Below are 26,077 nucleotides of genomic sequence, written 5' to 3' on the forward strand. Positions count from 1 at the left end.
ACAATTAAATCTTTTGCACGCACAATACGGGATAAATATTTTCTATAAAATGTCAAATATCAAAAAACGGTTACACTTTTCATGACTGAAAATTGTGATACATATTTACATCTGATTGATCTTAATTTCTGTAAATTATCGTATTTGAGGATAAAAAGATATGAATATAATTTTATATATTTTTTATATGTAGGTACATATCGTACTTTCGTCGCCCTTTTAATCCGTTTGTCGTATTTGTCACTTTGCAGGCGTCACGCTTATTAGACCCGCGCGTATATAGAATACACCCCGATGTGGAGTATATGTCGGCGCATTGCACTCGTGGGAAATACTCCAGTTTCCAGGTGCATCCCCGGCGCGCTGTCTTCCACTCCGGTGCCGGGCAAATTGATGTCGTAATTGCGGGCGCTTCATCACTTTTTCACACGCCTTGTAGTCTTGTACGAATGGGATTGGTGCGAGATTAGAAGTACCGTTCGTAAATTCGGTCTTCCTTATCTCCCATCGGCGAAGGATCGCTTATTGCAGTGCAAACCTTTGATCCGACGCGAAAGTTCTTATCTTCGTCTCTTTCGCGAGCGGCGGAATCTCTTCGATTCCTGAGGAGAAAAAAAAAAACAAGAACTGTCGTTTACATGCGAGTCTAAAGAAACGCAAAGGTACTTTCCCTAAAAATTCGCCTGTGCAGCTGTATCTTGATACGCGCAAAGTTGTGACTCGGATATTTTATATTCTAAAAGTTCTCTTTACAGTGGAGTGTGTTTTTAATAAATTTACTGTCATTTTTGTCATTGTCATCTTTGCGTTATATCTTGCGACAATTCGCGTCTTGTCTCATTATTTGCAAAATGCACGTTTGTTTCGTGCATCCTGTCTAATTAATATGCGACATCACGCGTCTCTGAACATTTCTGTCGTTCGCGGTCGGCGGATCTCAACTTTGAGGTGGTTCCGGACCGGTACAAAGCGAGCATTATGGCCAGAACCATCTGGAATCGAGGAAGAGAGAGAGTGAGAGAGCCGGAGAAGGCTTGGAGAATATTTATCAACCGGAAAGAACGGTTCTAACGCGGAAATATTTCCTCGCTACAGAAATACCGCCGCCGTTGCTATAAATCACCATCTCGCTTTTCCGAGCCGATCGTGTTTTATAAACGACGATGAATTAGTCGTATTAACACTCTCGGAGGTACACGGAAATACCGATGAGAGACAATACGATACGCTTCTTGCCCGCGCGCGCGACACGCTGATTGATGCCCTCCGACGAAGCAGATCTATTATTAGTGCCTGACCTGCTCAAGAACGAGGATTAAACCCCTTAGCTATCCTACCGACAGACTGCACTATTATTCAACTTGAGAATATGGGAAACTTGGGACTCTTACAATTAGATCTTCATACAAGTAATTATCGTGTGTATTTTTTTTTTTTTTTTTCTCCACAAATGCAAGTTGTGTTATCTTCTTTTCACAATCATTTATTTTCTGCTGATTTAAGAAACATTTTTATAAAATAATATCCATGTTATGTATATATATATTATCTCAATCATTTCTTTTTTCAAGATTTTTATTATTGTTGATACAAGACAATTTGTCTTACTCATATTTTCTCTTTTAGTCTCAAAATTTTCTCTCATCGAAATTTCTTTTTTTTTTTTCTATAATTTAAAGGCTTTAATTATTTCCAGCATTTCAGACATTGATTTCGACGATATTAAAACGGTCCTCCTTTATGGCCCGACATTCTTCCGTCGCGAAAACGCGACAGATAAGCCGGTTTAGTAAATCACGTTGTACCGAGGCAACAATCGCGCAATTAAATCCAATGCGTTATAATGAAACAAGTCAACTACACAAGCATCGAAAGACTAAGCTTTTATAAGAGGAGATTGTGTATTCAGTCGACAATCTCGTTCGCTTTGTTCAGACGTTGCGTCTCAATTGTCTGATCGCATGACTAATCGCGAGCATGAGATAATATACGGTCTGTCTCGCGCGTTGAAACTGCATTTAAGTGTCACGGCGCGACTGTATTTTTCACGGATAAACGACGTGACTCACTAGATGCGACTCACTAGTTGCATGTTTTCGTCTAGCCGCGCGAAAGATGTTGCTGCGCGGGGAATTCACAGGGAAGCTACTTTGGCGACGAGCCACGTCGTGTCGTCGCTCGTGCCGTGCAAATTCGAGATTTCCTCGGTTGGCATCTCGACAGGTAAACACGCATTTGCTCCGCGCTAAATGTTCTCAATTATCGACTATTTTGAAATAAAAGATATCGCGATCCATACACACATTTGCGCGATGTTTAACACCTTCTTTCGCGTCCTCACAGCTTTAGACATCATGATTTGTGGGTGAAAGAACGGTTTAACTATTCTCTATGAATCATCATGTTAATGCTTCTCTTCGTAAGTTACTCATTTACTATAGGCATTTTAATTCGAAAAATTACCAAGGAAGAATTAATTCAGTCGCAAAGAGATTAAGCATTATTATTTAACGTTGCTGTGAATAATTATTGCAATTTATTATATTAACATCTTGTTGACGTTCAACAGGCTGTTAATCTTCAAATATCTCCTTGTTACTTTCACAAGACATTACGGATTAAGAATTGAATTAGAGAGTGCTAATTGCAATGTAAATCAGTGCCAGTCGGATATGTTGCAACTCTGTTTTCTCCCTTACTCTCTCTTTAGCGTCTCCTATTCTCTGTTACAATGTCTAGTTAATCTAATTCTCAAGTGATAGTATTCGTCACTCAGATGCATCTACAGTATGTATTTAATACGATTACATTCATAAATTCATGTAATCATCTAACTCGGTTTCTTGTTAAAAATCAATAAACTCGCATTATATCTATATATTAGATAATAAAGAATTACAGCAATACGATAATATTTTGCACGTGTATGTGTGTATTGTATGCATGTGCGCTCATCAAATGAAAAAATAGCTACAATAAAACTGATTTTTTTGTCGAAAGACTATGTTGCCGATACACTAGTCGTGGCGATATTCGCGGATGAGTTGAAATGCAGTTTGGGACTTGTCTCACCGAACTCCCTAAACTTTTAATTCGCAATTTATCCACACTACATAAACTTCTTGTTTGCCTCTGTTGCAAGTATCGCGCGCGCGCGAGCAAATGGTCGAAGTTATATCGAACACCTTGCATACGTCGCGCATGTCGGGATACCCCTGGAGAACGCAACGTGTAAACTTCATTCGATTTGCAGCGTATGATATACGACGATGCATCGATCATGTACTAGAAATAGGTTAACGGAAGTACGAAGTGCTTCAGAATTATCGCCACTCCTCTTAATGACAGGTTTCAATGACGGATTAAAAAGAATGAGGATTGTTCTAATTGTGAAATATCAACATATAGTTTCTAAATAATAAGTAATTGTAGGATTTTATAGAATACAAATTTTTCTGCATAGTAATTGACGACATGATATAGAAGAAAATAGAAAAATTTAATTAAGTGACTGAACTACGTTAAGCTTGAAATAAAATGTATCCTAAACGAACATTATGTCAGAAAATGATTTTAAATTTGAATAAAAATTTTGTTATTTTTCTTTATTTTTAAGAAAATATTAATGAAATATTTTTAATACATTTATCCTCATAAATCGATAATGCATTAGATAAACATTCTTCTTCTTAATCACTTTATTTGAAATTCGAGTTATGTTTAAACACGAAAATTAATTTGCGCTCATTTTAATCTCGAAGTATTTTTCAAAGACTTGCCGAGAGATGATACACCATCACCTAAATTAACAAAGCACGGAAATATCGTCTTAAAATATCTAGCGTGCATCTGTTCAAGTGCATTCCTCTTTTCTGTTGCAGGAAGTGTTGCACACGATCAGCGCGCCCAGCGGGCAGGTACAGCGCATCGTAATCTTCAAGAAAAACGGCGTACAGGCCATGGTTGAATATCCTTTGCAATACATTTTATTTTTACAGCATTTTTGTTCTGTTGACCATTTTGCCTGCGATTTCGGCGGTTTGTGTTTTAACGTTTCTCAGAAGGTACGTGTGTAAATTTCAATTGTGTAAATTAACACTTTAAATTCAGCGATGCTCGCGCTGCCGCGCCGCAGTAAATCACTAAGAAAGATAGTGTACCGCTAATGTCTTGTTTGCGAAACATTATTTTACGACTGCAGATACTTCGTATTCGTATAGAATAAATTAACAAAGTTGTAAACTTTTTGATGAAACGTATAACGAAATTTCTGGATAAGAATAATAATCGGATTTTTATTTATTTCATAAAATCAAAAAAAAAAAAAATAGTAATATAAAAATTGTTTTTTTTTTTTTACATATATATGTTTATATATTCTAAATATTTTTAAAGAAAAAGTTATATATTGCAATTTTCTTCTGAATCATTTAAGAGATGCAGTAATTTATTATCTCTTAACATTCTTCTCAATTTTTCCGGAATTTTTTAATTTTCAAAATTAAGAATAAATTTTTTTGTAGTTGTATATTTTACTAGGAATTTTATTCAAAACGTTTGATTGAAGTTTATATATTTATCAAAGAAATATTTGCATTGAAATTTCTACAAACAGTTACATAAGAAAACTGATTTAAAGAACATCTTTGAGTTCGACGGCGCACGCGAGCAACATGAGCGGGAAACGGTTTACACGAGCAAACCATCGCGTTTCTCGCGAATTTGATTTACACATAGTACGGCATGGATAAACTTCGAGGCAACTGCGCGGTAAGCGTGCGGGTCAAGGGTCACCCCCTTACATCGAGCTCGGCGAACCTCGAAGCCCCGCGGGATCAAGTCTCCGTCTCTGACACGCTTTCCCGGACCGAGGAAACTTTGTCAAGACATGCGCTGTTATTACGACGTAATGAAGATTTATAAGGGGGATTCGAGGTTGACGGAGACTCGACGGAGATTCGACTTTTTCGCTACGAACTCTTTCCACACTCTGTTCGCGAACTCGTTCAACGCGCTTCGAGCTTTACTGCCGAGGGACGCGCATCGTATTTTCAGTAAATCCACCTGCCGGAATATATCCCGGATTATTATGATCCGAATAATAGTCGAGCCGCGTTCCGCGTGACCATAAATTCGTTAGAACTTTGCGTCACGCCGGATTTTATCGCCGGTTTATACTGCGTGACGCGGCCACTTTGCAGGAAAATAACATTGTGACACTGTAGTAGACTATGTGAAGTTTTTGTGCTGTCAGAATGCTATATTTTTACATGTTTCCCATAAAGCTCTTGATGAAAATTACAATCCACACAATTTGATTTGTACGATAAGCAATTTCTAATTATATTTATCGCATCTTTAATTTTTACTTTTATATACAAATGCTTAAACTGGTACATATGAGCATTTATTAAATAAGGTGTAATAATTTCAAATTGAGTTACGTATCACATAAATACGCATATCACGTAAATTAAAACATAATAATTATAACGTACACTAAATTCTACCTTCGTGAAGCACTTTTATCTTCTTACACAATTTTACACAAATTGTCATATATCCTTAACTGATCTTTCTGATAATCACGTTTGACTCAGTGGAATCAGCAACCAGAGCAAAAGAGACGCTACATGGAGCAGACATATACTCCGGCTGCTGCACACTAAAAATTGACTTCGCAAAGGTGAGTACATCGACAATTACTACTTTTACAATTGTTCTCTTCTTTTGGGAGGAAAATTTATGCGAATTTAGATATGGAAACGTAACGACAAATTGCTCTCGTCGACTTTAAAACAAAAAGAATAAAAGAAAAAGAACCTAATGAATAAAAGAGAGGAACTGTTCTTAAAATTCATTTAAAGCGCGTTAAGCGAAATGCACTCGTTGATTAAAAAAAACCTAATGAATAAAGAGAACCGTTCTTAAAATTCCGACGTTAAGGCATTTTACGTAATGCGACTTGCGTTAACGTGAAAGTTCGGAAAAGTTGCTCATTTTATTCGTTTTACGCGACTCGTTACCTACTTCAATTAGAAATGTTGCGAGTGCTTATACCCTGAAAACAGAATTCTGTATTAATATTTTGCAATTAATTAGCGACATTCCGTATAAATACCCCGGTATGTTGATAAATCCGCTTTAAGTGCACTTATGGTGCACACATTCGCAAATACAGATTACATATATAGAACTATCAGAGTTATAAATTACGGTAAATTATGATTTCAGAGTTACAGTCCTTTTGATCACGAATTATTTAATGAACGTAAAGCTTAATTTCTTTTTCGGCACAAATATATTTAAAATACAATTTAATTACACAGAAATTACTAAAATATTGTACGTAACGTAAAGAGATTTAATTTTATTGACACGTTTAACGTTTTATATTGAAAAGCTACGACAGACGATGCCTTTCGATCAAATTTCTGTTTAGAAATAATATCGCGATATAATATTCAGAAATGTATCGCGAATTAATCAGAAAAAAAAGATATTAGAAAAAAATGATTATTCTACACAATGAAAAAATTTATTTAAAGGAAATCTCGTATAATTTGTACGTTGATTTGTCAGTTGATAGTTGTAGTTTAATGCACGGAATAACTTTTAGAGAACAGAAATAATTTTTATTCGTGATTTTACGTCAGTATAATTGAGTGTGAGATACATATCGTTTTTACGATAAGTAAGGCGTGACTTTTTATAATATAATATAATAGAGCTGTTTATTTCTGTAATAACGCAGCTCTCACTCTCATCTAGATGAAAGCTGAATCAGCAAAATCTTCAACCGCCGATTTAAGTAACTTATCGTAACTAATGCACCCGTGATGCTGTCGTAAATCTTGTAATTTAACGCTTGTAAGCAAAACGAGCGCGACACAAGATGGATTAACCGGTTTTTATCTGATTCTACTTACCGCGAGCATTAGCGTGACACGGCAAACAGCTGTGCTCTTTCACGCCTCTGTTGCGACTTTCACGCGAGAAGAATTGAGCGACATTCACACACACAATACGCCATTCAACGAACAAACGTTCATTGCCAAAGCATGTCGCGGCAAATAATTTTGGACAATTATTCAAAAATATTGCGTTTTTTCCAAAGGCGTATAGTTCGATCACTATTATATTCATTCGATTCACTATAAAAGACGAATAGAAATATTCTTTTTAACGTCTTTTTTATTTATATACATCTGCTGAATTTATTAGAAATTATTAATTTCGGATCTTAAAAAGTTATCATTCGTTTCCGCTTTTATACAGCGATTGCAGTGTCAACTCGCAATAGAAACGTTGAACAGAATATCCGGTGCATTAAGCTCGTGGCAAATGAAAAAAAAAAGTATGCCGCGCAAAAACACGTCTCTTTAGCACGAAGACGCGTCATTATATTTCAAGAAAATTCACGATAAACGAGCAACCGAATATTAACGAATCTCAGCGTCATACAATCGCTCATTAGTGAAAACATGAGCATGCGCACATCATGTCAAATTGCAGCGAATATCATTATCTTTCTGCGTGTTTCAATAATTAAGTAATTTTTAAATAAAAATTGCTAGTATTTATAAAATATTTGATTCCGATAGAAAAAAAATGATGTAAGAATTTCCACAAAATTCTGTACAGCGGTTGTTAATCAGAAAAAAAAAAAATTAATTAAATCGAAGTTTATTTCCTTTGTTGAATGAAAATGAGATTGCATAGCACCTTGTTTATTATCGTTTCACGTTCAACTTTAGGATATCGTTGTCACTATCAAATGTTCATTATTTTCTCGTTGCATAATACGAAATCCGATCATGGAGTAGAAAAAGTAATATAATGGCAACGATAACATAATTTCTTCGTTCAAACAAACAACTTGAAATTACTTCGTTTCGCTGTTATCCTTTCCGATTGCTTCCTCGCTACCGACCATGCAGGTCATATTGGAAAATGTTAGATATTTATTGGCGATAGCGACCGTACTTTTCGTTCGCGGATATCGCGCACAGCTGCTTCTTCTGCAACCTTTGGAGCACCTACTTGAAGCCGTAAAGTGCACTTAATCGATTTTTCACAATCTCTTGATAATTAACGCTAGTCTTTGTTTGGTTTGGAAAGGTTAAAGATAACTGTTGATATAAGTAACTATAATTAAAAATTGTTATAATAAGTAATCATAATATGAAATTTTTTGCTCAAACTAAAGCAATATTAAATATGACGCGATGAATTATTCATACTTGGAATAAAGGAAAATTTTACGTAATTTAGATTTAATAAAGCTAAATTAAGTTAGAGACAGTATGAGCAATCTGAATAACACCAAACGCAAAAATTTCATACGACTGGCGTCGAAGGAATGTCAGCAAAAATTTAGAGTGGAAGTATGCGCATACCAAAGTGAAGTGTTCGCGTTAGAGCAAAAATAGAGTCGAAGGCGCACGACGATCCAAAGATCGAAATTGGATTTTAAAATGGGGCTTTTGACAGGAGCCATTCCTTTGTCTCCCTATTGTCAATAGAAAGATGTGCCAAATAGCGGCCGCGCTTGTTGGAAAGCTACACGCCACACATGAGCTGCATGAATCATGCGATGGATCTATCCCGCGCCTGCATCTGCACGCGAGGAGGAGGTCGTATCACAGACGCGTATCAGATACATCGGTGGAATATTTGAACAAGCCACCGCGCATCATTCTGTAAAGCCCCTAGATGGATTCCTCGCATTTCCCCCATCTATATCCTCTCAATGCATTCGTGTTTTGTTGCGAGACGAGAATTTTTGTAAGAACAAACGCGGATGGAATGATAATATTGCGTCTTACACGTGGTCTCGCAAGGGTTGCTCGATCCAGAAATGGATTTATAGGCAAAAAGGTTTCTGTTCTTTTGTTAGTACCATTATTTTCTTTGAAAATGTATGAAGATTAGCGCGTCTATTCTTCAGAATATCTTATAGTATTGCTGTTCGTGCAATTATGAACATTATGGATCGATATTATATATTTTTTTTTAATTTTCTGTAACTTTTCAAATATTTAATGAATAGCGAAAATTATATTTTTTACTCTGGCATATTTTTTTTTCTCTTCTTAATTCGTTGTCTTTGCTTAAGGATGTTATTACCGATCTCGAAGCACTCACGAAGTTAGCACACGTTCCCTTTTGTCCCATTGTTCCGTCGCCGGAGCGTTCTTTCCTTCCTCTTTTTGAAATTTCTTCGTTTCGAGCTGATATTGCTAACACTGCAACTCGCAACGTGTGCAAAACGTTTATCTCTTTTATTTCTTAACGCTCACATCTTCACGCCCTTACTATATTCGGAGAATCATTATTAAATTTTCGTTCTCCGCGAATCGGCGAAGAAACGCGAGACTGTTGAAAAAGTTGATAAAACCGGATCGCTATTTAGAAATTGTGAATCGCAGCGACATAATAAGTGTGCTTTTCAATGGTCCCTTTAATTAGAGCGTGAAGTCAGATAAAAATTTAAATGTCACAAGCATCGCATCGTCGGTGGTCTTTATTTCCCGGATCTTCTAACCGAATTAATTTCATTGTGATATTATAAGTTTTGAAATGACAAAAACACGCACATATTCGGCGATTACCACGACGAGCGAATATCATAAAGAATATTAACAAAGCTTGCTCTGCATGCTGATTTAGCGTCTTTGAGATACCGCGCGAATTTTTATCGGATGAAAAATGCCGTCAGGAATGGAAAGTATTTATTCGATACTAACGATATTAGCAACATACGCGTCTACGTCCGTATGCTTTTTTACGAGATCGTTTAAAATCTTAAATGAAGTAATAAAGGAGATGGCAAGCGCAAAAAAAAAAAGAAAAAAATGCTGAATTTATGTACGATGTTTTAGAACGATTGCCAATTTTCCAATCTAAAATTTCTTGACCAAACTTGAAATCAATTTATAACGATAATTTATTCGGACGTCATTCTTCTCCATAGCTCTCCATTTTTAACATTAACTGTATAAATACCTCGAAATTAACGACATTTTATATATTTTTTTGTTAAGAGATATACAAGAAAATATATAAGAAATATTCAAATTTCAAAGTATATTTGCTGCGCATACTGTTAATCCTAAATGCGAAAGAGAAAAATGTCTCTCTTGATTATATCAAACGACGTTCTATTTTTCACTTATTCGTTTTGCATGACGATGCGATTCCCGCTCGGGCAAATGAAAGAATGCAAATTTAGTAATTACTCACGGTATTATTGCGTCGGACACTTCTTTCCGCAGGTAGAAAATAACGGGGCGTATCAAGCTGTTGTAGAAAACGACATTACTAAGGTCTAATGGAACGCATGAAAAAAAAAAAAAAAACGATTACCGGTATAAATTAAGCCGTCAAATAGTAGGATTTAAAGAGGCATAATTTCCAGTAGCCGCGCGTTGCGATCTTGAAATTACATTTTCTAACGCGAGTGCATACGCCGCATTCTATCCATACCACGAATTATTCCACATTTCGCTTTCCACCCGAGAGAATGCAGTGCCACTCGTTTATTATGCGGAAAAAACACTGTAGCATTTATATCAAGTGTTTACTTGTGTAAAAGAGATGTATCGTTTTGTACCTAAATTTTTAAGATAAAATAATTTCGTTATCGATCCGTCTTTTTTCCGCTACACACTTTATATGTAATATAAATTTAATATATTTATTTATTTATATATATATAGTCACTTTTTCTCATATTAATGGCTGCTTTTAAAGAATTATAATCTGATATACTCTAGTATCACGGTTCGCGCACAGTATCATTCATTTCCATTAATTTATAATTATCTATTATTGAATTGGTTATATGTTATATTGCAGTGATACGGTGCGGAGCGTTTATCACGTTTATGTCTCTTTGCTGTTCTCGCTCTCCTTTTATATAACGTTGGTAATACGGGCAGTGGTCACTACATTTACCTCAATTTCCTATACGCGGATGCATATTTCGAACGCGAATATTATTGTTATTTCTGCTATGTCATTTCACATGCGAATAATATCCGAAATTACGATATAGAATTGTGTCGAATGAAAAGTGTTCTAATGGAACAAACCTGTACACGTTGCACGGCAATAATATAATATCATACGATGCTACGACTGTTATTATATTTTATATGTAGCCATCACACTCCTTAATGTTTTCTCATTTAACGCTTTAACCAATAACAGCACAAATTCTCATATACGAGACAGCCTTTTTGCAGAAATTTTTTTCTCTAACAAAATATGAAGTTCCCTCCATGAAATCGTATATTGTGTGTAACAGATTTATTTTTCCACTTTGACAGTTTATGACTTATATTGTGGGAAAAGGAAAAAGTTACAAGTAATTAGCACACACACGATAAAGGTTTCATTCGTTCTACTGTAGATTTAATCATCAATTCTTTGATTTATGAAATTAAATTCTTGTTACAAACTATGTAATCAATTATAACGTTACATTTCAATAGTTTATGAAAATGATAAACTTGTTAGTCATCATTATTTTGTATGTTAATATTGATGTAAATTTATGTAATTATGTAGAAAATGTCATTACGCAATGCGACCTGACGCATTTCTGCACGCTCTAAAATTCTCGCATTGAAATTTATAATTTCGCGCTTATTAATGTCATTAATTATAATCAATTTGTTGATTGATATAAATATCTCTTATTATTTCGACAGACGACTGAATGATTTTATAATAAATGTAAAACTTCATATATTTCTATTTTGAAATTTTTAGTGAGCTCGCTACCGCGAGACAGAATGCTAATTGTTCCTTTGTTACTGAAATTGTGAATTGCAAATTAAAACTGACAATGAGTATAGAAATAAAGGCATGGTTTTCTAAAATGTCGACCTCTTTCGAATCGACGATTTTCTATGGTCGATATTATAACTGCGACGTTATAACGCCAAGTTCGTTTCTCATTAATATGCAATGATTAATTCAGTTATAAGTTATTGATGTTAAATTTCGAAACGCGGCTGGCATATGCCAGTCCGCGCATATCGGTGTGCACCGGGAAATCTTACTTTTCGCTTTGAATTGCAAATCGTACGAATGAATGGTCCGACTCTGCTCGGTGCTTTCCGCGGATACAAGGCAAAGTTTGAAAGTTTCTTTCGCCAGGGAAAAAGACCATTTCGATTTGTCGCTCGTAAAATGCGCACGTCGTCGATCATCCTTCTTGTCGACACACAACGAATGTAGAAATTATTTTTCTATTTTGGCAATCGCTATTGATCATCACTTGTACAAAAATTGAGACGCAAAAATTCGTCTTGATTTTTTATTAAAGTTTTCGAGTAATTTAATTTGTTGTTAGTACTATCTTACGAACACATATTTGTTCTCTATAAATAATTTTAAACTATAAATGTTTAGATTTTTGTTAAAAAATATGTAAAGTTTCTTGACAAGAAGTCATTATCTTTCAATTTTGTGAAAATTGCTTTCTATACAAGTTCCGCTGTTATGATTAAAGTAATAGAAATTTTGTAGCCGGTGTACATGCTTTTGTCGAATAACCTGTGCACATTATTTGTACTTGCTAAACTCTGTGCTTTGTGATTGGCTAATGGAAAGAGCTGTGAACTACGTGTACAGAGAAATTCTACAAAATTATTCAAAACAGTATATGTGGAGAAACACCTCTAAGTTAGATTTCCGTGAATTAAGCAAATTATCATTTCAAAACTGCTTCGACTTGCAAAATTGAAAAATGATGTGAGAGATCGTGCGTATTTTAAAAATAATATACAATTATACGAAATTATATATGAGTAATAATCAAAAGATGAAAACTTTTTTGAGCTTGTTTCAGTGTTCGTAAATGTTTAAGATCGGCAATGTAATTATGAATATTAAAATTGCATTCATAATCATCATAAAAATGAAATATGATTAATTGAGTATTCCGCTGGACTGAAGCTTTTCTAGCGTATAAATAATATAAAGATATAAGCTTAAAAGCACTAATAGCTTCCGTCAACACTACATTTCCTCGTACAAAGTGCAACCTAACATTCACCTGTTTTTACATACCTGCACTAAAAGCTAAAAACAATGAATACATATGTATTCTTTGCGATTTTTAGTTATTAAAATATAAAAATATTAATATACATTATCTTAACGGAGAGAAAAATTGCTCAAATTTTGAATTTATAGATTGTACATTTCTCTTTAAGAGAGAGCAAGTACACTTTTTAATACAAACTATTTAATACAAATCGAGACGCGAGGTGTGAAATATACGTATTCCCGGCGCCTTTGAGGAACTTTTATATATAACTAACTTTATATATAAAAGTTCTCAGTACACAGATTTTGCATTCAATGGATTTGGATCCCCGCGCGAAGCTTGCCTTGATATATCGAGTAAGCTTTGAGATCACACCGACGGTGAGAACGTCGGCTATATCACGACAGAAGAACCGATAACATCGACGGACGTTTTATGAAACTTTAATAACGACGGGGGCGTAAATAACTTGGCCCCTCGCGCGGCATCTCGAGTCAGATCTCGACTATTAAGAAACTTCTCGATTGATATCGAAAGCTCGCGAGGAATCGCTCGATGATCCTCCGGCCCAATTAAAACTGTTGATGTTGCCAACGTGTTTCGCGTACAATTCATGTAGGATGAATTATCTCCATTGATTAAAATGCGCCACCGCGCTCGTAGCATTTATTACGATCGTATTCGGGCATTAGTTTCGGCTAATTCATTTTTATGGCTTGTTTACTTACTTACATTCCGACCAAACACCGCGCCTTGCTAAATAAATATTTCCTTCTATTTTATTGTTTCCATTTGATCTTCAAACTTTATTTTTTTTTTTTTTAATCTCTGTACGTAGAATTTCGACATTTCTGTTGCGAGACGGTTCGATCTATGTTTAATGCTTTTCTCGCTGTATTTAGAGCAGCTGCAAATTGCTGCGCTCGAAATATGAAAAAGAAATATTTATTTAGCCGATGAAACATTTAAAAGCTTTATATAACTTGAAAGCATAATTAAAATATCTAGATCATTCCAGTGTAAAATCATAAATAAAGCGTGAATGCAATCTACAATAAAACACATAAAAAAAAATATTAATTGGTAATTTTTTCAAATTTATTATTGGAGAACTAAATCTTAATTGAGTTCTGTTATAAAATTGATGCTGTTTAAAAAAATTTAGTATGTTTATTTTTGTTTTTTTTTCTGATCTGAAGAATACGATACGATCGTGGAACAGTAAGCATCATTATTTCACATTATCTTGTTTCTATTCCTGTATTGATTGTACACGCGAGTCGCATGGTTACGGTTTCCGTAGCTTCGGTGGTTTTTGAAGCGATATCAGCGGGGAAATTAACGATTGCGGGCGTTGCCTGCACACGTTTGTTCGAATGTGACGAACGTTATGCATAATAAAAAGTGAATGGCTAAGGCCAAAGGCATACGCGACACGCGTAAAACAGAAATGGCGATAATGAAATTTTCCGCCTCGCAACGATGATTACGTCTCGAAATGTGTTCGGTGAAAATATACTTTTAATACGTTTATTATCCTCTCGCAAACAATTGTTAAATTTTCAACGTTTTTACAGCATGTTATTAACGTGATACAGACCTATTTATCTCATTTATTTATCGTGGCAGAAATGATAGAAGCGGATTTAAAACGGATATGCATTTTGCATGAATACTTATATTTGATAATGCGCAAATGTGATGAGATCAATATATGTAAAGTTGAAAACAATATATAAAAGCATTTCTTAAACAAGAAAAATTATTATTGCAATATATTATCATCTCGAAGAAATAACTTTTTGAAAAATTGAAGTATGAGGAAAATATTGTGGCAAGTTCGAACTTTTTAAGTAAATGTTTGTAATTTTAGTTTACGCAATTTCCGCTTCCAGTTTGTGAACAGCAATTTTCTTTTCTCGAAAATGTCGATTGATAAATTTTCTTTTTACTAAAAAGGATATGTCGTGGCTTTTTGATCAAACGGCACTCTCTTTCAGAAGTATTAAAGAAAAATATAGAAATGAAAAACTTATATTACATATATTAATATTTCAAGGGATTTCAAGTATCAATTTTTCAAATATTTGAGTTAATGAATGATCATAATTAATGAATTTTTGAACAATTTTTCATTTTTTTTTTTTTCAAATATGGAGACGCATACATATATATCGGACATTAATAAGATTAGAGTATACGATTTAACAATGTATACCCAATAATATTCAAGATTCTTCCATTTTCCAATATGTTATTGAACGCACAATAAAAATTAAGAGAGTTTTATATCACATATATTCTATACTTCTGAAATTCGAGTGAATAAGAGAAATGATTCTTGTCGGTTTATTTTAATCGAGAATTCATGCCATACTCCGTTATTATCTATCATAATTCTTGCGATAGTCCATATATAGATAATGCTACGACAAATCCGATACATTTATCTTACAAAGCAGATAAGAAGGCATACCGAGCGCAGTTGGACGGAGAATTATTGTAGCGTTTTACTTTGCCATGGTGCATTGTAAAACGTTCACAAAGCCGTGGAAAAATGCATCTCCGTTGTACGGATAGACAGCCTGGTAATATCTACCGAGAAAGATAGATAGTTCGTGTCGCGTTTCGTATATTTTCATACATGCCGACCGATATCTATCCGATGTTACGTACGCGAAAATTCGAGGCCGCTCCAGTTCTGCAAATATTTTATCCGATCGTTTCGCCTTTTAATCACGAACGTATAAACGCCGTTCGTTGTAACGGCAATTTAAATCGCCGCGAGTTTCTCTCGAACGTCCTCAACGCGATGTAATTTATAGGAGCGCACGCTTCAAAGCTGCCATGCAAGATTTTACGAGCTCGTTTTCCCGCGAGTTTCCTTTCATGGTCGTCCCACATAGCCCATTGGCTTTCGCGCGATCTGTGTAACTAATTCAAAGGAACTAACGCGAAACATCATGTTAAGCATAGCTTTTATCCGGCCTCCGGACAAATTTTACAACTGGTTAATAAAGCCATTGTAATCCTACGAGTATGAATTTAAATTTATCGTAGAAAATTATCTCGTTTTTACGAAACAACATAAAAAAATTTTAATAGCCATAGAATTAAGAATTTAATTTGTTAAGTCTTAATATATTCTCTTGACGATATTTTACATACATTTCGCATTCTGGTCAGTATTGGCCATTTACTTTTCATAGTTTATATCATTTTTCGAGCCAGTATTGGACCTACCATTCGTTCCTTCTGGCCATTTATTTTAATTACATTTAGCTACTTTGATCTCTATTAAAGATCGAGGAAAGAGAAATATTCCTGTTCCTGGCTAATTATTGTCGCCGGCTAATAAGCGTAAATTTTTTACGCTTGATTGCGATATTTCGTTAAATGTCGTTTTAATATAATTTTGCTTTGACTAATATAAATCTAAATTATCAATTAAAATTGATTGACTTAAATTTTCATAAAATTTTCTTGTAATTTATAATAAAATAAAATAAAACATTTATATGTTATTTATCATTATGTTACATGTAATTTCACTGATTGATAACTTGGTTTTACATCAGTGAAAGCAAATTTTAAAAAACAATTTCTACTAAATAAGTTTTAGAATATAGATGAATGAGCTATAAAAAATTAGGATAAAATCGGCGCGCGTTATAAGAATAAATTACCACCACTACGTATAATTAATAAAATCATTATCGCGTTTGTTATTAAATAAATTAAGTAAATAAAATTCATTAATTAAAAAAATGCTTTCTATACTATTTCTTCTTTAATTTATATTTTAATTTATTCTTACAATATATAGATGCATATTGAAAGAATTTATTCAAAATTATTCGACTTAATTTGTTCTAGCTCATCCATTTTAAGGCAATGGATCTACTTACACTTAAAATCTCTACAAGTCCGTTATCTTAAAGTAAAATGAAAGTTTGTCACTTGTCAACTGATGCGCAACAGTGGAGTTGATGATATTGAAGCTACGTTGATCTATAAATATAAAAATCAAAAATTATATAGCGGTGCCCAAAATAATTAATATTTCAAAAAAATTATTATTGTACGCGCCACATTTTATATCCAATGCGTATAATAATAAGCAGATATATAAATATGGAATAATTTTATAAACCCTAAAAATACTTTTTTTTAAAGAAACTTGTAGGATTTATATATAAAATTCTTTTTTTTTTAAATATTTTTTGTTTAAATTATTCAAATAAATGAACCCAATTAATGCGCGTACATGATTCATATACAACTAATATATAAATAATAAATACCTAAGGGTTGCTCCGCTGGTGTCCGATGTCTCTCTTTGACCTCCTCCTCCTCCTCTCAAGTTGTCAGGGTCTGTTGGTTCACACGCGCGACACTTTAGACGACATCCCCACTTGAACGCGTGACATTTTGGATAGTACTCGCGAACTTGAACGCGTGAAACTTTGTACTTCCGAATTAATTAAGACGAGAAAAGCGATCGGAAACGTTAAGAACCGTTTGGGTACTTAGCTTCCCTTTCAGGATAAACCTTCCAGGTACTAAGCCCTCCCACCAACGTCAAGGTGTACCCACTGGGAGGGATTTTAACGATGAAAAAGAATGGAATATAAATATTCTCCAGAAAAACGACCATCGAGCAAGAATATCATATCTGAAAATACGTTGTCGCTTTGTTGCATTTTAATAAATTATTGATGTTGAATTGCCGAATATTTATATTGTTAACAAGTATTAAAATGTTTTTTGAAAAGTATCAAAACGTGTGGTATTAAATACGTACAAGTGTATCAAATATACTAATTAATTAAAGGTATCGTAATCCCATTTGATTCGAAATCGATCTATTTTTATTTTATATATGATTAATAAAATAATATAGGCAATTTTACTGTTATCGCACGATATATATATGTCGAGTCAATGTTTCGATAACACACGATCGTGGTGGGAATTAATTAATTGCGCAGATTGTAACTAATCGATATTAATTGTAATAACCCTGAGAAATAATTACGCGTTTAGAATTCTTTACTGCTTTAACGATTGTATTTCGAAAAATAATACGACGAAACAGTTCGCACCGCTGCCTACTCGCTCGAGTCTCGTTGTGCGAATGACAAAGTTATGGCAAATAAACAATGTACAGGTATATTGTAAATATGAACGGCGCGCGCGAACACCTTACAGAAAAATGTTTTATTTACTATCATGAAGTATTTTACGCACTACAATGTATACAAAATATTTTGTTTCTTAAATTTAAATATAATTGGTGTGTCACAAGATTCTTCGTTACATAAATCATTCGATTTTGCGATTCGTGTATTATTACACTCTCGATCTGAGAAAGTGATGAGCAAATTACATTTAAATTAATGAAACATTCAAAGCATATAAGGCAAGATATATTTAAGTTTTATATTAAAAAAATATTTATTGCTCGCAAATATTGCAATGTAATTGTAATTTATAGTTTTCATTTTCTCTTGTTTTAACTCCTACTTCAAACATATATCGCGTATATCGCGAAATATCTGTTTCCGTGATAATTGGACATGTCGTTTATCATACAAATTAATTAAATGCGTTGACTGATAGTTATTAATTGTAGGGTGTGTGTAGTAATTAAAGGGAAAAGTCACGTAACATTTTTAATTTTTTAGATGTTTTGCAATTTGAAATATATACATGTAACTCCGGTTTTGTTTCCGTAAGATTCAAAACCTATATTAAAATGAAACAAATTCTTTATATTATAAGAAATTAAATATTTTTCTTGAATAAATAACTCTCTCTCTCTCTCTCTCTCTCTCTACACACACACACACATACACACACACTTTTCACGTTGATACATATGTTCTGGTAATATTTACCGGATTATATATTATATATATATATAATCCAATAAATATCAACAGAATATATATTAACGTGAAGAGCTGATCTTATATATAGTAGAAACTTATTTGATTCATTCCCAGCGGAAGCACACGCAAGAAAATAATTTTGTTCTGCGAGCGCAAAGGGAGGTAAAGAATGTTTTATTATCCTTTTCAATATTTCTCTCGTCGATCGCAGTATCGATCTTTTTGGAGTATATTGCGAATCGTGGAGTGGTTTAATTTTCTACACTTCGCGAATACCAATTTTAATTTATGATGCTTGCTATTGAAAAAATGAACTGTTTGCGAACAAAGAGAGGACGAGATATTCTGTGAAAATAATATATTTTGCGTAAGGTGAAATTAGCATTATCAATCACGACGTAGGTCAACCGCGTGTAATTTCGGGTCGTAGTTAAATCGATAGATGGAGGAGGTTTCACCGAGAAAATACTTGAGAGGAAGCTACCATTGGAAATGACTCAAGATAAAATTCTTAAATTTAATTTAAAAGAATAGTTATTGCAATTAAATATATTGTTTTATATTATTATGCGGCAAGTCCGTTGCAAACATTTAATATATTTTTAAATATAATTTAAATATTTTAATAAAATTGTAGAACACATACATACACATATATATTTTATTTTGTGTAAATTTTTCAAAATTATTTTGTCTGCAAACGAAAGTTATTACCTTAAACCGTCATTATCTGGCAATATTTTTTTTCGAAATATTTGATGGTATTGCAAGTTTAAAAAAAAAATCATAATTACGATATAAGAAAAATAAATAATCTTTGAAAAATATATATGTATAAATAAATACAGGAAAGATAAGGATATATAAATTTACGAATAAAATGTATTTTTATCATACCGTCGTATTTTTCCAATTTTGACTGTTGCAATTTTATATAACTTTGCATTTTTTCAATGTAATATTTCTGAACAGCGACGTTTTCGACAATATATTTGCGGTGTGTTGCTCCAGTTTTTCGATTGCCAGGTTTTTTTGGAAACTTGCCTATGAATCATCAAACTTGGAACTCTTTTGCATCTCGATATTGCGGATATATCTACAGATGCGGAAAACTACTAGCCTACAGTAATTAAAGTTTATCTTTCTAAGATGCTGAACGCGTTATTTGTTAAACAATTTTAAAGTTTTCAGCCAGCGCGCTCTTATTAAATTCAGGATTTACTCGTCGTGATATGAGATACTTCGCAAAATATCTTCTTAAGAAGAAAATTATAAATTTAATATGCAAATTATTATTTAATAAAACGGATTAAAGTAACTGAAAGAATATTAATTTGTATTAAACAGTGTTCACAAAAGATATAATCTATAAAGTTTTATAGCAAACTATTATAAATACGAAATCGCAATTAATAAAATATCTAAGAAATTGAGTACGTTTTGATTTTTTATAATTTATCAAAGATTCTCTATCTTTGTAATTAAAGTGTTCTATATCGTTATATAAAATTTATGTTCAAATAAAATCAAGTACATGGTTCTCTCTCAGTAAACTATTTTTGTTCCCTCAAACACAGGAACTTATGTAGTTTAATTATCAGAACTGCAAATATAATTACGAAGAATGGACGAATTCGTGAGTTTAGTTCGTAGCACGTCGCCACGCTTTAACCGGATTAACACGATTCGTCTAGAATACAATATGGTAGCCATGAGCATTTGAGAGAGCGTTGTTTCATGTCGTTCTTCTTTGGAAGCTGGTCACGTACGTATCGATTGCCAATCGAAAGAGGCGCGTCCGTCGTCTGCCGTTTCATCTCAAGTCGTTCTTTACATTATCTTTCTTCTTACTCTTGCAAGCGTCGTCGTCGTTCATCTTGTCGAGAGGCAGTAGGTTAATTTAAATACCTGTTGCCTTGCCGAAGAAATCACAATAATTGAAATCCAATGTTTTTCTCGCGTTTTTCAAACACAAAATAGATTAGCAAACTGGAAAAGTTTTCACAATCCTCTGTGTAATTATTCCAAAGTTTTTTTTATCAGCGAGAGATCTTTGATTAGCATAGAGATAATTTTTTTGCAAAAGTATCTAAAATTAAATTATATAAATAAAGATTATTTTTACATATCATACATATTTTATATTATTGCATTTAATATTGTATATTACATTGTAGTATATGTGGTTTGTTCTCTATATACAAATAATGATTATAATTCAATTGTTATAATTATTCGTACAACAATATATTATATTATTTTAGCAATATTAGAATTTTGATCAAATTGCAAATAGACTTTTCATTATTAATACCGGTGAAAAGCCCTAATTAATATCCATAGAAACTACTCATATAAAATATCAAACGCCACTAATCGCCTTCAGCGAATTAAACTGTCGATTACGATTGTGTCATTGGAGGTTGGAAACAAAGGTAAAATGAGAAACCTCATTAAATTGTGCATCGCGATGCAATGACTCTGTGCAACGACTGTCTCTGATACAATGCGCGACATACCGGTTAAAGGTTGTCGTGGAATTAAAGAGTCCTTGCGCGGACATCGTATCGCGGTGCTGCTTTCTGGGCTTCCGAAGTGGAAGCAGCGCGCTTCCGCTTCTCTCATTCCCGACACGTGGCTTTGTGCTTTTGTTCTCCTCCGAAGCGCCGCGAGTTCTTCCGTCCGGAATCACTGCGGTTCGCTAGCTGCAAGTCCTTCGTCGACTGTGCACGTACCAAGCGTGTCCCGATTATATCGTCGCGTGCGTGCTCAGACAGTCGAAGGGACCTGCTCGCGTGTGTCGAGACTGAAAGACGACGTTTCGTCTTTTGGAAACGTATCCTCGAAATTGGCGTGCTCGGAATAGAGACATCTCTCCCCGTGAATTTAAAATCGTCAAGTCTCGTTAGCGTAGAAAAGCCGAACAGAAAGAAATCGCGGACGTATTTCGCCCTGATTCTCTCTATTCAAATTATTTTTATAATATTAAAGAAAAGATTGCATTATGATATAATGATAATGTCAAAGAAAAGCAGTTCGTTGAAGATTAAATTGTCGTTCTCTTGTTATGCGAATAATCTTTCAGAGACACAATGATATTTTTACTATGCTATTTATTTCTTGAACCGCAAAATAAACTTATATTATTTCGAACATAATTGTTTGTTATTTTTTTATTTAAAAGATTTAAAAACTTGAAGTTCTTTGACACTTTTCGGGAAAATTCTCAAGATGAACGGTGCATTATTGCACCACGAGACGTGAAGTAGATGCGGTCTTTATCTCTCGATAGTCAAACCTTCTCGGCTTCAAGGTAATTGATCGATCACCGAGCAACTTCATCACGGATTAAAACGGGGCGTGGGTCAATCCATTATCCGTAAACGACTATGCTAGCAGAAGCTATCTAAAATAAACGACTATGGTTATCTAAAGCTATAGCATAATCATTTATTTTCTAGGTGACTTTATCGTGACTTTATAAACTTTAAAGAAATTTGCACATTATCGAGGAAATCCTACGATTGCGTCTCGTGGATACATCACTACGAGATGTATCGCGTGAACTGATTTGGAAAGAACTATGTTGACAACGCGCTTGTGATACGTCGCAAAGCGATGGCGGATGCACCGGGGGCAAATTGAGCGACACGATTGTGCACTCGTCGACTGACTTGTTCGCGCAGCGATTTCAATATCAAAAGCTTTTAGCGATATATTTGTTCAGTAACCCCGGTAAAATAATGGGAAAATATAAAATATGAAACTTTTAAATAGAATCTTCTTTTCTTTTTTTTTCTTTCTTTCTTTTTTTTTTTTACGGTGGCACACAATTCTCCAGCATTTTCTAAAGGCCACCCAAACGCATGCGGAGCTACAATAACAATGCGAAATTGTCCGACCTAATTGCTCTGCACGTGGCGTTTTTTACTTGTTTATTCTTGTACGGATACACGTGATCCATTAACGGAATGGCTACGCCTTTTCTCTCATGCGGTCGAAAATAATCGCCGCCTTGCATTGAGAAATATCGGTCGATAATACCGCCGAGAGACGTATTTAACGTAACGTCGTTCATCTAGAATATTCTCCAAGGGTTTCCGCCAACGTCTATGACATCCTGATGTGGTTAATTACGATTCCATTAGTAAATGACACGCTCAAAGAAATACGATTTCTAATAAGCTCTAATAATCTCCATAATGAATTAAACGATGAGTAGAATGATTAATCTGAAGTGTGCATTTTTTGTAAAAGAAATACTTTGATATCAGTGAGAGAAGAGAGATGACGTACATATCAATATAAATTATAGTATATACGTATATTTATCACATATATTTAAGAAAACTATATATTATGTGTGTGTATATATATATTCTAACTTTCGTGTGAATTTTATAGTTTTTATACGAAGTAATTAATTTTAATTTTGCGGTAACAAAATAAAAAATATCTATATTTTTCTTTTATCTCATATATCTTATCATATTAAATCAAAATAATCGCAACATATATAATAATTAGAAATACAATTATTGATTGATTATAAGAGATAAATTATTTATCTCTTATAAACATCAAAAAGCAATTATAGTTTTATTGTAATTAATATAAAGTTATATAGTAGTTAATATGATAGTTTTAGTAGCAGTAGCAGTAATAATAATAGTATTTGCGCGCGTGTACAGAGGGGTGGAGGGAAGAGGGAGAGAGAAAATTATTGATCTCTTTTTTTGTATAGTATAGTTATTTAATCTATGCACACACACAGAGAATTCCATTTTGGCACGAAAAATTTAATTTACAGATAAACACATTTATGCGTAAATGATTTCGACTGTCACCAATATTGATAAGATCCATTAAGCAGCGTTGTAATTCATAATAAATGCGCGATAATTCTGCCACTGTAATTCGCGGCGAGGAGATAATCCAGTATATCACCGCAAAATGGAACATATTCCGTCCGTGTGTCTCTGGCGGTGCCAATTTCACGTTTTGCTTTCTCGCGTGTCCGGAACTTCATTAATGTCCGACAGTATCTGAGATAATGAGCTTAACGGAAGCCGAGGCTCGAGATTATCCGACGATCGACACTCGTGCATGTTTCCGGAATTTTCCAACGATTTTGCGGGCCAATCCGGCAGAAACATGCAAACACGGAACGGCCCAAAACCGCCGTATATCCGCCGTTTGCGGAAGCTGCACGTGCTCTTGACAGGATTGACGTCAAGCAATTGAAATAACGAATGGGCCTGCGCCGGTTGTTCCGTCGGCATTATGCAACAACCGGCTCTCGGCCGTATAACTCCTTCCATTTTACATCTCTGTTAGTCGTCAGTTACAGTTACCCTTCAATATGACATTACCATTTCTTCATATATGTATTTATTATTATTTGCAATATTTGTTTGCGATGTAATAGCAGAAATTGCAAATTTGTAATAAAAAACTGTGATGTAATTAAAACTTATCACCATTACGCGATTAGAAATTCGTAAAGAGAATTCGCGCTTATAAGTTTAGTTTGAAAGTTAAGAGTTTCGAATTCAGAGTTGAAGATTGAGGATTTAGGATCGAGAATTGTCCGGATTGAGACTAGAATTGAAAATTCGAAGATAAGAGCTGTGAGAATTGTAAGTAGAGAGTGTCTTCGCATTGATATGAGGATATTCCATTTCTATTATTTTATTTTCCACGAATGTCGACATTGTCGTAAAGTCGTTTTGCTTTCAACTAAAATCGCGATGAAAATATTTTGCACTGGAATCATCATCGAATGCGTTTCGATCTTTTAGCGATTGAATATATAGACTGCATTCATAGTTCTCTTTTCACGAATTAAATTGCTTCAACATTTGCCCTCAATATAGGGGAAATTTAATTTTCTTTTACTTCCGCGAAAGGCCTTTCGGTGCAAGCCGAGCGATCCTGCTGGGCGATATCGAGTTTCTTCGAATTTGACGAGAGTGGGTATAAAAGTTTCTGAACTCTGAACTGGTTTTCGCAATGTTACAATGTTACACTGACAGATTTTACGATCGTATCGTGTGCTTCGAGTTTCAAACACTGTTATTCCATCGTGCCAATTTATATCTTTTTCTATTCCTTGGTATATCGATATCATTATTCGTAACATATAAGATTTCCGAATTTCTATAGCCATTTTCACCTTTTTCATTAATTATTTATATTAAATATACAATTCCTTCAATATACATATATATCCTCTATGTTTCGAAATATTCTCTGCAATAATATATTTAGACATATCGAAATTTTTTAAAAAGATACAGAATTAAATATATATGCGATGCTTGCGTGTATCTTTCCTCTTCGAAATAGAACACTACCAATATTTTCCTATCAAGATTTAATATTTCTATAAATTTCCGATAGCTTTGTCGACGTGATACAATTACACGCATACATTGTAGTTTCGATTTAATGGCTTTTCTGTTTAATTTTGAAGTTTGTCAACTCGATTGTTAATTTTATAGATGATCACCGCCGTCCCGAGTTAATGATAAAAATATATTGGAAAAGTTCAGGATCGTTTGACGAATTGCTTTCGATACTCTCTTTCTCTTTCTAAAAAATTCCGCAAGAAATCACGCGTCGCATCAATCCAGCATCTTTAATCTTCATTCACTTGAAACATCCCATTAAACTTTGCGACCTTCCCTTCGTTCGGCTCTTTGTACAAGCGATATCCCGTTACATAAGAAATCCGCAAAGAAGATTGCATCGATCCTAGGAGCTGTGCCATCATTGCGATAAAATTTCGTGGCATTCTTTTCAGCACTTTACGTATAGCCACATAGCAGAATGGCGTACTGTGTGACTGGAATAAAACGGATCCCGTGTTTATGGGAATTTTGTCGGTTGATCCTTACCTGTGTGATAACCTGCACGATCGTTGCCTTATCTCGTTGCGCGAGAAGAGAGGAAGAGAGATTTAGCGTTTAAAATATAAATCTTTTTCTACTACTTTTATAATTTGTTCACTATTTTTTTTTATATCACATAACGTCCTCTAGCTACGTAACTATATTATTTGTGTAGGAAGTTACCAGAAATAACTTCCGGTTCAGTCACTATACTAATAAGCTCTTCC

General features: G+C 34.0%; 1 protein-coding gene across 2 annotated transcripts in view; it reads left to right on the top strand.

The window, feature by feature from the left end:
• LOC115245844 (heterogeneous nuclear ribonucleoprotein L) overlaps positions 1–26,077 on the top strand; it is a 149,643-nt gene that overhangs the window by 53,254 nt on the left and 70,312 nt on the right. For both annotated transcript variants that reach the window (XM_029824336.1, XM_029824338.1), the window contains exons 4-5: positions 3,882–3,967; positions 5,590–5,686. In XM_029824336.1, the coding sequence (XP_029680196.1) occupies positions 3,882–3,967; positions 5,590–5,686 (183 nt within the window). The remainder of the gene's footprint in view (positions 1–3,881; positions 3,968–5,589; positions 5,687–26,077) is intronic.

The sequence above is a fragment of the Formica exsecta genome, unplaced genomic scaffold, assembly GCF_003651465.1.
Source record: "Formica exsecta isolate Colony F162 unplaced genomic scaffold, ASM365146v1 scaffold1327, whole genome shotgun sequence".
Classification (NCBI taxonomy): Eukaryota; Metazoa; Arthropoda; class Insecta; order Hymenoptera; family Formicidae; genus Formica; species Formica exsecta.